Source organism: Cnephaeus nilssonii, assembly GCF_951640355.1.
Source record: "Cnephaeus nilssonii genome assembly, chromosome: 16".
Lineage (NCBI taxonomy): Eukaryota > Metazoa > Chordata > Mammalia > Chiroptera > Vespertilionidae > Cnephaeus > Cnephaeus nilssonii.
This window is the reverse complement of record NC_137087.1, coordinates 39,381,776-39,398,971: the sequence shown is the minus strand read 5'-3', so window position 1 is coordinate 39,398,971 and position 17,196 is coordinate 39,381,776. Positions and strand designations below refer to the sequence as shown.

The following is a 17,196-nucleotide window of genomic DNA, read 5'->3' as shown; positions in this document are numbered from 1 at the left end:
ACCACATGTCAGGAGACACGGATTGTAGCCTACTTCACCCCACTTGCTTCACATCTCTGGGGCTCAGATTTAAGGTAAATTAGAGAGTTGGTTTGCCAAGTTGAATAGTCAGTGCTCCTATGAAAACAAGCAGAGCAAGTCTTGAATGTGCATCCCTCAACTCGGCACAGTGCCTGGCACAGAGTAAGAACACGATAACATATTGAAAACACAAGAGAGCATTTAAAAATAAAATGACAGTGAATTACATTAAGACAGTAAAGGAAGAGTGTGACCCAAACTCATGCTGTAGGTGTGGAACCATCAGCCAGTTGTGGGTTAAGCACTTCAAGTGCTATTCCCAGTACGGCTACAGTGTGACAAAGCACCCCAAAACTTAGCTGTTTAAAACAACCATTTTATTATGTGTATAGATTCTATGGGTCAGGAATTTGGGTAGGTGATTGTGGGATGGCTTGTCTCTACTCCGTAACATCCAGGGCTTCAGCTGGGAAGATTTGATGGCTGGTGGTGACTTGACAGCTGGGAGCTGGAATCCCCTGGAGCCATCACTCAGATGACTGGTGGTTGATGCTGAGACCTCAGCTGAGGTTGCCGACCAAACCCTGGGCTTCCTCACAGAATGGTGGCTTCAAGCTGCTAGGACTTTTGCCGTGGCAGTTCAGGTTCACAAGGCAAAAGCATCATCATTTTGTAACCCAACCTCCAAAGTCAAACTGCATAATTTCCTTCACATTTTTTTGGTTGCCCATCCAGATTTAAGAACAGAGTAATTAGGAACCACTCTTGATGGGATGAGGGCAAGGTTCTCATAGCACATGTGGGATGGGAGATATAGTTAGGCCATATTTGAAAAGTTCAATCTGCCATGTGCTCCTTTATTCTTCCATGTCCTTGGAGTAGGTATTATTGTCCCTTTACAGATGAAGAAACTGAGGCTCAGAGAGGTTAGGTAACTTGTCTGTGGACAAAGACAGTTCATGGCAAGGCTGGACTTGATCCCTGTGTCTACAAAGCAGGTGTTCTCCAACAGCATATAGACTGCTTACAGAAAATACGAACTGAGGAAAGGAATGCATTCAAAGGCCAGTTCACCCTCTGTGCAGGATCAGGAGTGGGTAAGCTTTCTTCTCCTCCCCCATAACCCTGATGTCAGAGTTAATATTTTTGCCATGTTATAAAGGAGTCAGGTTCCTGGGCATAACTCCCTAAGGTGTTGCTTCTGGGAGACTCTATAACGATGTGTGTACCTTTGATGCCTCAAGTTTGCCAGATAAGTGCTGGCAGAGAGGTTGCTGTTCCCTTACCCACACCTTCCCACAATCATTTGGTCAAAGACTCTGGGGAACAATGGGCTGGAGGAATCTCTGTTCCCTTCCATAAAGGCAGCATGCAGAACCAAGTGCCAGGAATACTTTCTCTGTTGTGATCCCCATTTAACCTCCTATCTTCCCTTAAGTCCAAACAAGGACCACTTTTTTTTCAGGAAGACATCTCTGATGCTCTCCTGAAACTTGCAATTGGATGTTCAGATGATACCTGACACTTACTGCTTGCTCTGTTGTGTCCTAACCCCCCTCCGCGCCCCCCCCCCCCAATGAGCCTTCTAAGGACTCAGAGGGCAAGGAAGGTGCCTTTCTCTCCCTCAGTTCTCCCCCCAACACCACAGGAATGATACCTTATTCTATTAGGTACTCAATACATACTGACTGATGAAATCAAAGGGCCTCATACAGTTTATTATTATAACAGTAGGACACATGTGCACCTCTGAGAGCCCACAGAGTGCACAGGCATTGTGCTACTTGCTACCGACCCTTGTGATCCAGGAGCAGGGTTTTAGAAAATCAAATATGATCCTCCTGGGCACTCTGCAGCATGTCAGTAACATCAAACTTGGTCTTTAGAAGTCCTTGGTCAGATCAAGAGGCCTTCATTCCAGGTATATTTGAGGCCAGTGCTTTAAGGTTACAATCTCAATCAGCTGTCAGATGATTCTAGAGTCAGACAGTTAGAAAGTCCCTAAAGAGGGTTTTTGAAAATCCCAAATCTTGGCTATGACTTATCCTGTAAGTTGTTTGAATGATTGCTGGAGCTGGAGCTATTGGATAGGAAAGGATGGGTCTTACAGTTTTTATTTCAAATTAGTCTTCTTGTAATAAGCAAATTTCTCTACCCTTCATTTAATTTGTCACCACTTTACCTCAAAGTGTTCCTAAAAGCCACGACTTTTGGAAACACTTTTGAATGTTCAAAATCAACTGATGAACCTGTTCATAAATTATGGGTAATCAATATCAGTGTTTCACCTTCACTCATTAGTCACAACATACGTAAACTCTTGATTCAAATATAACCTTATGGTATAAAACTATTTCCTAAATACACCATCACCAAGAAAAAAACTAAACTCCCTTAAGTAATTACCTTGGGATATGAAAGAAAATGTAAACATTTTATTTGGCAGTTGTTTCTGAACACATGAATAAATAAATGGAAAAGTACATATTAATATTTCTTTTTGGAGTAACAGATACCATTAAATGCTTATTTACACATCTTCACTGCAAAGAACAGTTACACAATTCAATTTTCTCTTATAAAAGGTAACTTCCCACACCACTGGACTGGACAGTTAAAGATGGGGATACTGGTAGTGCTTGGTTCTAGCAGTCTCAATGTTTGAAAGGCATTCATTTGCAAGTGGGATAAGAAGAGTCATCATGCATTGAGTTCATCCGGACCATGTACTGTAGAAAGTTTCTGATGGCAGCCACAGAATTTGTGTGTCATGCGCTTAAGTCAACTATGACATGTTTGTAAATCTGTGTATTTCCCTTAAAACTGGAAGCAAAAAGAAAATTGCGTTTATTAATGGACACATGTGTGAATGATCTTGGTGCCTGAACATTTAATTCCTGAAATTTCACAAATTTGGCTTTCTCTGCATCCCAGTTATACACTTGAGTAAAAGAATAATCACTTCCAAGAATTGCATATTGATAGTTATTTATCTGAAGAGGCTGGAACACCATAGATCCTCGTGATGGCATCCTCTGAATATCCTGAAATGAGGAGCCTCCCCATTTCATTACTTTGGAATCACCAATGAATCTTGTCAAGCAAATGTACACATCACCTTTCACTGAGAAGTGCTTTACGGCATATACATCCTCCATGTTAGGGATATCAGTTTGGTTAATGAATAATTGTGTTGCTTTGTTCCACTGATAAATTACAGGACGCTGGGAACTACTGGACAGGATTAAGTGAGGCGTTCTGAGTGCCTGAGGTGTTCTGGCTATTTCTAGGTATTCCACATCAGTGTCCCTGTACCACGCATGTAAGGATTGATGGGAGTAGAATCCATTTCCATTCCATTTGTAAATGGTAGTAAAACCAGCTTTTGAACTGTCAGCAACAACAAAGTACCAGTTGTTTTCAATCTTGAATGTTTCAATATCATTGGGTTTTCGGATTTTGAGAATTTCAATATCCTGGATTTTTATGAACTTATTCGCAAAACCATCTCGCTTATAGATGTGAGAGCCGCCAAACAGCTGGGCCACAATAACATAGAGCTGAGTTTCAATGACTATAGGCTTGCATACTACAGTGGACGTGCCTGGGAAAAGACAAATGAGAGATTAGCTGGATGGTCATCCTCTTTTGGAGCATGCAGACATTGTCATGTTACATCCAACCTGCACTAGATATTTAGGACACATGGCTATAGCCTGAGTTTCCTTCTCTCATTTCTTGCAGAAAGAAAGCATTGCTCTCCCTAATACATCATGAGTTAATCTTTGTAATTGTAGTGAAAACAGCCATTTATTGAGCACCTACTATGTGCTTTGCCAAATCATCTCATTAAAATTTTCCAAAAGGTTAAATAATGAATATTATTATCCTTTTTTTTGTTGATGAGCAGGCTGAAGCTCAGAGAGGTTCAATGCTGCTAGGAGTAGGCAGAGTTGGGATTCAAATCCAGGCCTACCCGTATCGCTATGGGGTGGGCAGCTAGGTGTTCCAGGGTTTCCATCTTGGGCTTAGATCCCACAAGGTTCTAGGACAGTGATGGCGAACCTATGACACGCGTGTCAGCACTGACACGCGTAGCCATTTCTGATGACACGCGGCTGCTGAGGCGGCCGCATGCCGAGGATGAAGCATTTGCTGCTCCTGAGGATGAAACATTTGCAAAATAATGTTTTTTCCTCAAAGTGACACACTACCCGAGTTATGCTCAGTTTTTTGGTGAAGTTTGACACACCAAGCTCAAAAGGTTGCCCATCACTGTTCTAGGAGGTTTGAATGGTGGTTTGGGAAGCCCATAGCTCTGTCTGTAATTGGTTTCTTCTAAGTGCAAACTACTTCTTGAATAATCTTTCCCCTGAGGAAGGAAAGTGATGCCACTTGGCATTTTTCTGCATCTTCAGGTCACTGGTGGCAGGTGAGAAGAGAAGGAAGAGGGAGATGATGTTCATGAATGTTACTTTGGGAAATATTAGAGAACAACACGAGGTCTGTCAGTGGCCTAGCTCAGTATCTTTTTGGTAAGAGTTTAATACTTATTAATATATTCTGAACTCCTTGAATTCTAGGAGCTTGATTCTAGGTAATCCAAAGAGAAGTGGGGCAAATCTAGGCCCCTGGTCTTTTCTGCCTGCAGCCTAAGGGGCTCGGAGGCAGTAAGTTCTGCACCAACTCTTTCTACTAATTGACTCCATCCAGAGACAAAATTACTCTATTTGTGACCCTTTTCAGGACTCATCTGATTGTGTGACCTTGGAAAAGTTACTTAACTTCTGTGGGATTTAGTTTTCTCTTTTGTACAGAGAGGGTTGAAACTAGATCAGGGCTGGTCACTAGATTTTAACTATGTACCCACAATGACTGACTGACTGATGATAAGAGCGACTGCCCGGAGAACTGTGTTGAGAAGGATTCTGTGGCCACTGCTGCACTCTGCAAGAAAGAGCGCCACAGTAGATTAGCAATGTCTGTCTGGGGATGAGGGACGGGATGTGGACCATGTACATGACGTCTGTTTGTCATTTAATACTAGATGATGCATTTTGAAGTTGCAAGTACATGATTCATTTCTCTCTCAAGTGCTCATTCAAGCCCTAGCCAGTTTGGCTCAGTAGTTAGAGCGTCGGCCCATGGACTAAAGAGTCTGGGGTTAGATTCCCATGAACCTCCCATGCAGGCTCCATCCCCGGTCTCATCAGGGCATGTGTGGGAGGCAACCAATTTATGTGTCTCTCTCACATCGATGTTTGTCTCCCTCTGTCTCTCCCCTTCCCTTCCACTCTCTCTAAAAATCAATGGAAAAAATATCCTTGGGTGAGGATTAACAACAACAACAAAGCAATTGATGGACTGTACATAGGTAAAAAGAACTGGTTTAGATTACACAAATACCTAATGTAATCCACTGGAAAACAGGAAGGCTTAGGGAGAAAGGGAAGCATAGCCTTTCTCCTTGAGAAAGGAGGATTCTAGAAAGGGTATCAGTTAGGAGGGGATTCCTTCATCTGGGCACCTCTGTCTCAAGCAAGCTCAGACTTGTATTGATCCTTTGAGCAATGGGGCCGATGACCACCAACAAAATCTAATTATGACCCTCTCCGTTTTGTCTAGGAGCTTTTAGGAGCAGATTTAAAGGTATTAGAAACTAAAGCTGATGTAAATATTTCACAGGGTGTCCCATGTTCTAATTTATGACTTAAAAAATTTCAAGTTGTTGAAATGAGAAAGGAACCCTAAGAGATCATCTGAGTAAAAGTTTGCATGGAAAAAAAAAATTGGTTTCCATGGTCAAATTAAATGCAAAAAATTCTGGAAAGAGGCTTGTTTTTTCACTGTTAGGACTTCTCAGAGCCTCTAATGTGTATTATTCTGTATCTCCAAGAGGGAGATAGGTTCATAGATGTATTTGACCACAAAACCCTTTTTGTCACAGGCATACATTAATATTTTACAGAAGTAATGTTTGTGCAACAAAGTTTGAGACTCATTGATCTAAAATAACCTTCTTATTTTAAAGTTAAGAAAAAGAGGGCCCAGTGAGAGTGAGTGGCTTCCCCAGTTTGTGGCAGAACCTGGATTAGAACTCATGATTCCTAGTCTAATGCTTTCTCTTCAAGGAAAAATTATCCACCTTTTGTTGCATATTTACTAAGCTAGTTACTATGGTAAGTTTCTTGAATATATGCTTGCATTATCTTTGACAACCCTGTGAGTTAGGTATTATTATTTCAGATTTACAAGTGAGGAAATTAAAGTTTAGGGAACAATTTCAGATCACTTAGTAAATGGCAGAGTTGGGATTCAAATGTCTCAAAGCCTGCCCAATATCGCTCATCTTTTCCTGTTGCCCTTGGTCCAAGCAGCTTAACTTTCCACTCAAAATATGATTAGGCTTCTCATACCTGTAATGTTGTCATAATTCCGGAAGGTCTTTTCTACATGGTCCCACTCAAGGAAAATGCATTTTCCGTTAAAAGGCTGAGCAATGACTACATACTCATCGTTCATATAAGAAAAAGTGTCTATGGACAATGATTGATAAGGCAGCTCTTGAGACTTTGCAAATTCTGCAAAAATAGGAAGTGACAATGAGTAACTGTGTGCTAAAGTCTAGCTCCTTGGCTAGATCTCAGATGTCCATAACAAATGCATTTATTTTAGAAAAGTAGTAAAATGACAATTTTACTTCGCTTTTAAATGCATGATGTTTTAAGGGTTCATAATATTTTAAAAATTAAATTGCTTAGTTGGTTTTTGAGATATAAAAATATCAGTTCCTGTACATGCAAAAAGTGTAGCCCTTCTTTTAATTTTTATGAAGTGGAGAGATTTGGAATACATTACCTGTAATGATACAATCAAAATCCTTGGAGGAGAGACTATTAATTTTGCGCTTCTTGTATTCTGGAGGGCTTTCGCAGTAGATGTCTTCGACAGTTGCGTTGGTGTGGCCTAGCCATTCCACCAGCCACTTCAGTTTACAGTCACAATTAAATGAATTCCCTCTGAGGTCCCTGAAAGACAAACTTCAGCTGCTTTTGCTCTATGTGGGTCCTACCTTCACAGCATGACTTCTATTTCAGCCATTAGCATGTGCCAGAATGCCCCAGAATCCACCTTGAACCTGACTAATTCACTCTGAGCTCAGAGTTACCACAGTGTACCCTTATGGCCACCCCAGTCAAAGGAACCTCCTAACTCACTCCCTCTTAGATTCAAAGGTAGCTGGGTCTAGAGCTGTGCTGTCCATAGAAATATAATGTGAATGACATATGTAATTTAAAATTTTCTATAGGCACATTAAAAAAGTAAAAAGAGACAGGTGAAATTAATTTTAATATAATATTTTATTTAGCCCAATACATACAAAATATTATTTTGATATGTAGTCATTATAAAAATTAATAAAATATTTTACATTCTTTTTTATATTAAGTCTTTGAAGTTTAATGTATATTTTATACTCATTTTATAACATATCTCAATTTGGATGCTAAATTTACATCAGAAATACCTGATGTGTTCTTAAGATTTAATAAAATTTCCAGTTAAAAAAAATAGATTCATGCACCCAAGTTGTTGCAAAGAGATTTAAAAGTTTTCCAATAATTGAACAGAGAATCAATTTTTAAATTTAAATTTAAAAAAATTAAGTAAAATTTACAAGTCAGTTTCTCAGTCACACTAGGAACACACTTCAAGTGCTCAGTGACCACATGTGTGGCTACCATACTGGACAGCGCAGGTCTAGAGGAAAGTATGTAGTGATTATTGTATCATATTTAATTAAATGGAGTGAGTTATTTGCTTTTCTTCTTCCTCACAGACATAATTAATCCTGACCTTATTTCATGGTCTACAAATTCAATTTTAATAGGAAATGACTTTGACACAGCAGAGTTAACGCAGACATGCAATAGCTCATGTTCATAATAAACCACACATCTAGATAGTTTAAATTTCCACATATGATTCCAACTTACCAACTTATATTTGTTTGCACGGCTTTGTTCATAAAGTCCATCTCCTTCCTAAAACCCTTCTTCATCGCACAGAATTTGTACAGTAACTATTGCCTACTCTTCATACAGCACATAAAAACATTTTAAATGTTGAAGCTTTAAAATTTTTTTCAGGAGACATAATCAAGAAAACCAAGAAATTCACTAAAAGTCAAGTTGGCATAATCCTGTACTTCTTAGATAATTCTTGATTTGGGCATATCAAAGTAGGCCCAAGAAGCCAAACCCATTATGGGATTCCCTGGAGAGACTGAGACAATTTCAAGTGGCTTTCTTTTATTTTTTGTTAGTGTGAGGTACAGGCTGACATAAAGATAAGACAAAGGGTCTCCAAATAAGCTGTATCCCCAAGTCAGCCATGAGGTGTCATCTAACTTCTAAAACATTGCCAGTACTGACCTAATCTCCCAAGAATATTCTGACCCAGAATAATAAGTGTCAACTTTTCTGGGCTATTGTTAACCAGAGCAGATAACTGTGGTCTGTTAGAGACTTTCTTGGAAATGTCCTGATCCCAGCACTCTCTTGAAAATAAACCAGGAATGGGGCTAATAGGCATGAAGGAGGGGCTGGGGGAATACTACAAGGAACAAAGAAAGTTTTTCAGTAGTTTACTGATTTGAACTTAAATACTAGGCTTAGAAGAAAACACTTGACTCAGATTTTTTGTTATTGGAGAAAAGTTGTTCTGAATGGTCTATAGCAAAGTACCTGAATAATAAGAAATATTTTGTTTTCATATGTCCTTTCATTTGTTCCTGAATTCTACCTTATGGAATTTAAATACCTTTCAAATGTTCTGAAAGGCACTTAATGAAGCTAAATTGCTTTTGAGAGCTTTAGGCATATATTACTTGCTTTGCTTACAGCAAAATATACAAATTCCTTACAAAGATCTTTCACTCTGAGGCTTAAAAGTCAAAGTTTGAAAGCTCTTTTGTTTGAAAAGGGGTCAAAAATAATTAAGTTCATTCCCTTCCTGGGGCTTAAGCCAAATTCCTGGGGATTAAGCCTAGAGTTGTTGTTCAGTCTAATGAGAGAAAAGGCAAACTTTCCTCCCTTCCCCCATTTCCTGCTCCATTTCTCTGTTGACTGACCAACCCATGGGTGTAACCTTTCATCTTTACTCTGTTTCCCAGACTCCTTTATGTTTTTCCTTTGTAGCCCCATTTCCTGGACCTCTGGGGGAAAAAAGGCATCTTGAGATTTCTATCTGGGCCTCCTGGTCCCACTCCTTCAAACTTCCTTATCATCAGTCCCTCCCACACATACACACACTTTGTCAAAGGAATGTCTGGGCACTGTATTTTCAGATTGTCCAGTGGTAAATACTATAGAAGAAAAACATTAGTCCAAGTAAATTTAAAATTCAAGTCAACTTAAATTCTAAAATTCTAATTTAATTTTAAAGCCAATTAAAAATTTTAATCATCAATACCAGGCTTCTTTGTTAACTATTACAAATTAATTAATTAATCATTCAGGTCCTCTTACACATTTGTTAAAGAATCCAGGCCTTTGAAAATATCTTTTGGGAGCGTCTGGAGATTGTTGTTTGCAAGGCTCCTGGGGGGAAAGAAAAAGAGTGAAGTAAACTGTAGTCATAAACTAAATAAATGTATTTTATGATAAAGCTTTGTTATGAGTCCTTTTTGTTCTTCCCAGACTATACTAAATTACTTCCTCTGCTAAGATACTAGTCAGGTTCCTACGGTTGTATTTTCAGTCCTTGCCTCCTTGCTTCAACACTCACTCAGTGGTACTTCATGTATCATGTTTATCCTGCCCTCCCCACACCCAAATACCAGTAACAAAATGATGCTTGGGAACTGATCTTTCTGTTTAGAACAGATCAGAGATTCACACTCTCAGACATTGTCTAAGGGATGTCTCCCAAAGGATGACTAAATGGGTGACAGGGTCTATCCCCAAATGCCCTCTCCCCTAACGCTGCCCCTTCTCCCCCCCTCCTCCTTACTTGTTCCAAAGAACAGCTTAAACCCCCAGCTGATAGAGCCAACAGCTCAGAGTTTGGGGCCTCTGTCCCTTCATCAGCACATCTTTTTTTCTTTCCAAAGTACACACCTCTGTTTTCTACATTGTTTCCCTTTTAGTTCCATTCATACCCTCTCTCCCCCCAGAAAACAGCTTTCTCACAAATACCCATCCATCCATCTATCCAGCCAGCCAGCCCGCCAGCCATCTAGCCTCTTCAGTCGTCTCCTTCTTTCCCTTTCTTCTAGTTCTTGCCCTATTACCACAGGAATTGTTTTCTCTTTCTCCTTCTATTTGTTCTTTTATGAATCACCAGAATGATTTTAATCAAAGTCAAAGAGTCTTGACAGCATCAAGGAAAGAGAAACGTGTCTATATTGCAGAAATGTGGCCAAGCAAAGAGCAGATGCTGTCTAATGGGGAAGGGTTCTAGTTACTGGTAACTTTCTATTTTTTAACCAGCATTGTACATATTCATGTTTCATAAACTTTTCTTAGAAGTGGCCTTTTTTCACAATAAAAAAATCAAAAAGTAAAACAAAAAAAGTCTTTGGTGTCAGCCTCCAAAACCCTTGAAAATGGAAATTCCTTTTAAAACACTCTTAAAAGTCTTCTATGTCTTCCACCTCCTAACTAATTAATATGAGATTTTCCAGTGTAAACATTGACTTTTAAAACCCATTTTAAAGTTAATTATGTTGCTTTTCTGAGTCTTGGAAATTACAACTAGATTGGAAAACCTTTTTCAATGAACCTTGGCACCTAAGAATGAGAACTGAGTCAGAATGTTCCCGCCTCATCGACAGTCTATTTTGTGAAGAAGGACACGGATGTGGGGTCATTCTGAGCTTGGTTTAAATTCTGAGTCCACTATTTACTGGTTGTGTGATTTTAGTTATGCATCTTCTCTGAGACTCAGATTTTTTTCATTTTTAAGTGGATGAATGATACTCATGTCATAAGATTGTTAGAAGTAGTAAATGAGATGACTCAGGATGGTATCTGGCTTTTGGACTACTCTCAAAGGGCAGCTTGGAGGAAGGAGTGGGGAAAAGAAGGAAAAGTACTTCTGCCTGTCCATTGCCCAAGACACAGCATTGAGAAAACTAACCATCCGAATGAACTGCTGCGTAGTAATAATAAAATGCTAAAGAAGACTATTCAAGAGAATGTTTCCATAACTCACCTTACTGTCTGGTGGTTAAATGAAGAGATTTCGACCAGTTCAGAGCCACTCCCAAGTTATGTGTCTCAATTTATTTTCTGGCACCATGTGCCTTCAAGTTCTCATGCTAACTTCTCCTCAGTGGACATACCTCCCCCAGAAACCAGCACACTGTCATTGGCTTCAGGGCAGGAGTTTGGAGGAGGCTGGGTCAGGGGACAGTGGACATGAAACAGCAAGTCCTGGATTACTGCTGCCACTAGGGCTGCATAGGAAGAAGCACTTTGTTTGCATTGCTGCCCAAGGTGGTTCTTTTAAACAATGGAGGAATCTAACAGTTTTACTTCCTGCACAAAGGAGTAGAGCTCTAGGCCTCACAGGCCCCAGATGAAGGCTAACTGCAGAAGCAGCTGGTGAGATGGTCAGAGATAGAGACTTAGAGCTCTGGGGCTTCTGGAATAGAGAGTTGGTAATTTTTCATGACAAGATGGACTTATAATCTAACAGATCTGGGAGATGGGCTGATGAGGCAGGCTGGCCTGATGGACTGTAAAATGAGGCATTATGCTTCTTGAGGACATCTTGTGACAGGGAGGCTCTCGCCAAGGGAACCAAAGAGTGAGGGAGGCAGTGCAGTAGGAGGGGTGCCAGAGGGAAGAACGGTGGATGGATTTACTGCACTCAGTCAGACCCCTCCCCTGTTCCATTACCAAAATTCAACTGAACACTGACTCTTCAAGGAGATAGGATGGAGCTTCATGACTAGGTTTGGTAAGGAGTAGGCATGAGAAGGCTGCCTGAACTCACAAAAGAAGCAGAAATAAGAGTAAGTAAGACTCAGAAATGAGAGGGAAACTTCTGGATGCCCAAGAAACATAGCTACCCTGTGTTTCTTGGAGGCCTCAGCGACATTGGGTTACATTTGGAAAAGAAGAAAGCAGGCAGCAGGACTTGGGCAGAGAATATCTTAGGGAAAGAATGCTGACAGAGCCTGGGAATTATTCTGCAAAAGATATAACAAGGTACTGATATAAAGCAACCTTCTGGCTCAGGTTGATAGGTAGGTGGTGAAGGGTGCATAGACACATAGAAGGGGATCATCAGAGCCTGAAAAGTTAAGAAAGGAAATGTGAAATGCCACTGCACAAATATTTGCTGTGGCCAGTTAGGATTTTTTACCAATTCCCAAGGAAAGAGAAATTGGAAATATTGGAGGCCTTCTGCATAATTGAGAAAAGATATTTAACCTAGCATTGTCTATAGTAGCAAAAACTAGAAACAACCTACTTGCCCATTAATAAGGGATCATGTAAATAAATGATAGTTCATGCTTAATATGAAATATTTTGCAGATTTTTTAAAATGAGGTAGATGTCTATGATTAGACATGAAACAATGCCTAACTGGAAAAAAAATGGAGAATAGTTGTGTAGACTGTAATTCCACCAGGGAGGAAGGATATATGTCTATAGATGCATAAAAAAAGGTCTGGAAGGAGATATAAAAACTTTTGATGGAGTTTACATCTTGGTGTAGCTGGAATATTTCACTTTTTTGATATAGAAGCCTGGATTGTGAGGGTTTTAAATAATTGAGTATGTATTTTTATTTTAAATTCAGAAGAAACGAAGAATAACATTGAATTTTTAAAAGGACCCCTCTGTATATGTAATGGTTCCGTCCAGTGAGGACTCAGTCAATCTAAACCAATTATTTGACTTCATTCATAAAGACCCAAAGTTCTAGGCTGGAATGCAAATGACTATCATGGTCAGCACTTGGGTGCCTAGATGGCCTTTGATGGCATCTTCTTTCATGGGATGGGCTTCAGGATGGAGCTACCTTCTTTTTTTTTCTTCTTTTTTCCTTTATTGATTAAGGTATTACATATGTGTTCTTATCCCCCCATTGTCCCCCCACCCTCCACTCATGCCCTCACCCCCTAGTGTCTGTGTCCATTGGTTAGGCTTATATGCATGCATACAAGTCCTTTGGTTGATCTCTCCCCCTTACCCCCACCCTCCCCTACCTTCCCTCTGAGGTTTGACAGTCTGATCGATGCTTCCCCATCTCTGGATCTGTTTTTGTTCATCAGTTTATGTTGCTCATTAAATTCCACAAATAAGTGAGATCATGTGATATTTATCTTTCTCTGACTGTCTTATTTCACTTAGCATAATTGGAGCCGCCTTCTTTACCACGATTCCCACATGGCTTAAAGGCCCTCATATCTGGGGGAGTTTAGGACTACAGTCAGGCCAGGCTTGGAATCATCCCTGTGGGTTCCTTGTGCCAGCTCAAAGTCAGCCTTCAGGAGGGTCTGGAGCCTCCAAAAAACCATCAAAGTCATGTCGGGGCTTAAGAGAGATTCTCTGCAGGGAGAGGTACTGAGGACTCTTGGCCAGGGCTACCAAGAAGAAAAAGAGGTAAATCCTGTGATGCTAACTTATGCAAAAAAATGGGAATAGAATGAGGTCTGGTGCCTATTTGGTTATATCAACAACTGGAGATATTGAGACAGCATTTCTGAGGTTAGCATTAGTGTTATTTTGGGGGTTGATGTTAGCATTATTAGATTATTCAGATCCCATCTCTACATTGAGTTTTGCCACTGGAAAGCAAAATGGAAAATCAATTCATTAAATTTCCTCAGTTTCTTCTTTCCCTCCACCTGCCCTCCTTTTCCACAGAGTAACAATTTAATATTATTATTCCCCTTTCCTCAGTGGAAGCTCTGGTTGAAATATGTTCTGTATCTTTTGTAATACTGGTTGTACTTATTATTATTATTACTATTATTATTATTTTGCATCATTTAGAGCAGTGTAGTGGTTGGGTCTCAAGTAAAGGGATTAAATTTTAGCTTCATCACTCTCAGGAGTGTGTCTTTAGACAATTTAATTTACCCTTTCTGGGTTTCTGTGTTGACATCAGCAAAACTGAGCAAAGAAAACCTATTTAATTTATTGTGAAAATTAACATCTGTAGCTACAAATATTTTTATACACATACTTTGAAATAGTTTCCAGAAAAATTTTGTATCTGCAGGTGAATTTTTTGTTTTGTTTTGTTAATCCTCATCCGAGGATAATTTTCTATTGATTTTTAGAGAGAATAGAAGGGAGGGGGAAGAGAGAGAGAGAGAGAGAGAGAGAGAGAGAGAGAGAGAGAGAGAAACATTGATGTGAGAGAGATACATCAATTGTTTGCCTCCCACAGGCGCCCCAACTGGGGGCCGGTTGTTGAGCCTGCAATGGAGATACATGCCCTTGACCAGAATCAAGACCCTTTAATCTGCAGGTTGATGCTCTATCCTCTGAGCCAAACTGGCTAGGGCTCTGCAGCTGAATTTTTATGCCTTATGTCAGATGTCAAGACCACAAAATCAATCTTTTTCATTGTGGTTGATGTCAAAACCAGTAATATCTAATATCTAAGCACTTTTAAATGCTCAACTCAGGAGGATGAGATACCTTTCTTTTTGAGTAGAAAGAACTCTATGCCTTGTATTCTTAAATGTCCCATATTTTACTGACATCTATCTATATCTATGTTATATCTGTGTATAACAGACCACATGTACACATATATACATACCTATATATACAAACATATGTAATAGCTATTATTATTATTTCTTCACTTCAATAAAATTTGGAAAGTACAAGAAAAAAATTTTAAAGAAGAAAAACAATAATTATTCTGGCAGAGGCAACCACTGTTAAGATTTTGTCATATTTTGTTTTAATCATTAATACAAAGCCCATCTCATGGGGGCATTAATGTGGAAAACAAGTGTGTCCAGAGAGCCAGACTACTAGTTCCCAAGTCTTAAGACCTTCTTCTGTCTCCTCTAGTGGAAGCGTGGATTGGTGTGAGAGAGCTCCTTCCTCTGCAAGTCTTTTTGCTGAGCAAGGGTCAAGTCAGTGCTGGATATTAAAACTGAATATGAGTACTATCAGCAATAAGAGGAAGAAAACTTAAAATAATGAGGGAGAGAGAGGCAAGGACATAGAGGTATAGCTACTAGAGTTGACAGGAAAAAGACTTTCTACATGGTGTGATGGAAGGAAACCAGGCTACTGCCCAAGCTGACCCATTGCCTGTCAGCCTGACTTCAAGGTTCCCTGGACTCAGCAGCAGAGCACGGTGCAAACAGTATGGGCCCCAGAATCACATATCTGGGTTTGAGCTCTGGCTGTTTCCCTTTCTACAAAGGGAATGATCACTTGGTAGAATGATACCCAGGCTCTATTTTAGCTCTAAAATCACATCTTTACACTTTTCACTGTGGGAGGCATATGGCTTCATTTTAATAATAATAAAATGATACTCAGAGAGTTAATACTTTAAGCTCCATAGATAAGAGTCAGTCTGGCCACGGGTTTTTATAGAGGGTAGGAGTGCACTGAAATATCTGAAGGGGGTGGATGAGTAGGACTGATTGGGAGAGGAGTGAAGATAAAGCAATGAGAAGTTTGAGAAACATTTCATCAATGTTAATTTTTTAAGGATGATTCTATAGTGTTACTGGAAGGACTCTTCCCACTGCCTCCCCAGTGCCTGGCACAAAGTAAGCCCTCAATAGATACGTTAAAATAAATGAATGAATGGGGCAGGTTGGAGAGGAGGAGAGGAAGGGCACCAATCTAGACAAAGAAAAGAGCAGAGGCCCCTTGTACCAAGCCACTGAGCTAAGTGCAGAGCCCTGTGACTTACCATGGTCACCCACCCTCATGTCACGTGGACCCAAAAGTGCCCTCCCTCCTCTTGGCCTCACCTTGGTAATAATTCCAAAGCAATGGGGAAGCTCTTTAAAGTCTGTCTTCAAGTAAGCACCGTGCTCTAGGTCCAGAAAACTGCCCAAATAAACCTCTAGTTGCTTTGAGCCAGCTGAGAAGATTCAAACATTCTCAATGGCAGCCTTTCCTTCCCAGCAGAGATAATGACCATTCCTCCACTTTGGTGTTTTCATGGTTAACCTGAGAAAACCTCTGATAATGACTATGGAAACTACTGGAAAGTCTTCTCCCTAAAGCAGACCGGACTGGCTCAGACAGCACGTTTGTTTCAGTTCCACTGGGCTCTGCTGCTAAGAAAGCATCGCCCACGGCCATCTGGGTGCTCCCAGACTCCCCACGGTGCAGATCCTCGTTTGAGTTGGTGTCTCACTGAATTTGTGGTGCTTCAAGTGCAGTTATTTTAATTGCATACAAAATGTTTAAAGGGCTTAAATACACGGCAGCATTTGGAATCCTGATCGAGGACCAATAGAGAGGTTAGGCAGTGAGTTTACTGCATACCAGGCTCTGCTCTAAGCACCTTGCAAAAATTAACTCACTCTCATTACAACCTTAGGATCTAGGTACGCCTAAGTACATTATTATCCCAGCCCCCATTCTTACAGATGATTATTATCACCCTCATTTCACACATAAGAAATGTGAGGCACAATGAGGCTAAGTGACCTCTGATGTCCTCCAGCTGGTAAGGGGTAACTCCAGGCTTTGCACCCAGGCAGTCTGGTGGCACAAATCACCCTCTTAGCTACGACACCTCACTGCCTCTTTACATGCATGTCCTTGTGAAGGCTAAAATGAAGACATGCTGCCTGACTGGGAACACACAGGCACCTTAGTTTGGGGACTTCTGTTAATGGGTTTTGTACTCCCACAGTGCTGAGCAACCAGGAGGTGCTTCACAGCATGTATAGATTGATGACAATTTTCCCCAAATGCATGCAAATATCCCGCCTCCATTGAGCCCTAGCCACGGTGACACTTATGGGATGCCCAGGGGAATCATTACTAAAAAGCTCATGGGTATTAAAAGAAAACAGTTAATGTTGAGAGATTTTGTCATCATTAGCCATCAACTATTTTTAAATTATTTTTTCCCTGATTTTAAAAGTAATACGCAGTCATCAGAAAAATTCAAACCTTCCTGAAATATATAAACTATTCAAACATTTAAGTTAAT

At 40.2% G+C, this 17,196-nt stretch overlaps 2 protein-coding genes across 4 annotated transcripts in view; one reads left to right on the top strand and one right to left on the bottom strand.

Moving 5' to 3' along the window:
* LOC307112730 (protein FRA10AC1) overlaps nt 1–17,196 on the top strand; it is a 509,765-nt gene that overhangs the window by 408,459 nt on the left and 84,110 nt on the right. The window lies entirely within an intron of this gene.
* LGI1 (leucine rich glioma inactivated 1) overlaps nt 2,790–17,196 on the bottom strand; it is a gene marked incomplete at both ends in the record, with an annotated part of 35,741 nt that continues 21,334 nt past the window's right edge. For 2 of the 3 annotated variants that reach the window (XM_079793654.1, XM_079793655.1), the window contains 4 exons: nt 2,790–3,625; nt 6,438–6,602; nt 6,880–7,049; nt 9,552–9,623. In XM_079793654.1, the coding sequence (XP_079649780.1) occupies nt 2,790–3,625; nt 6,438–6,602; nt 6,880–7,049; nt 9,552–9,623 (1,243 nt within the window). The remainder of the gene's footprint in view (nt 3,626–6,437; nt 6,603–6,879; nt 7,050–9,551; nt 9,624–17,196) is intronic. The other variant, XM_079793656.1, reaches the window with a different exon arrangement.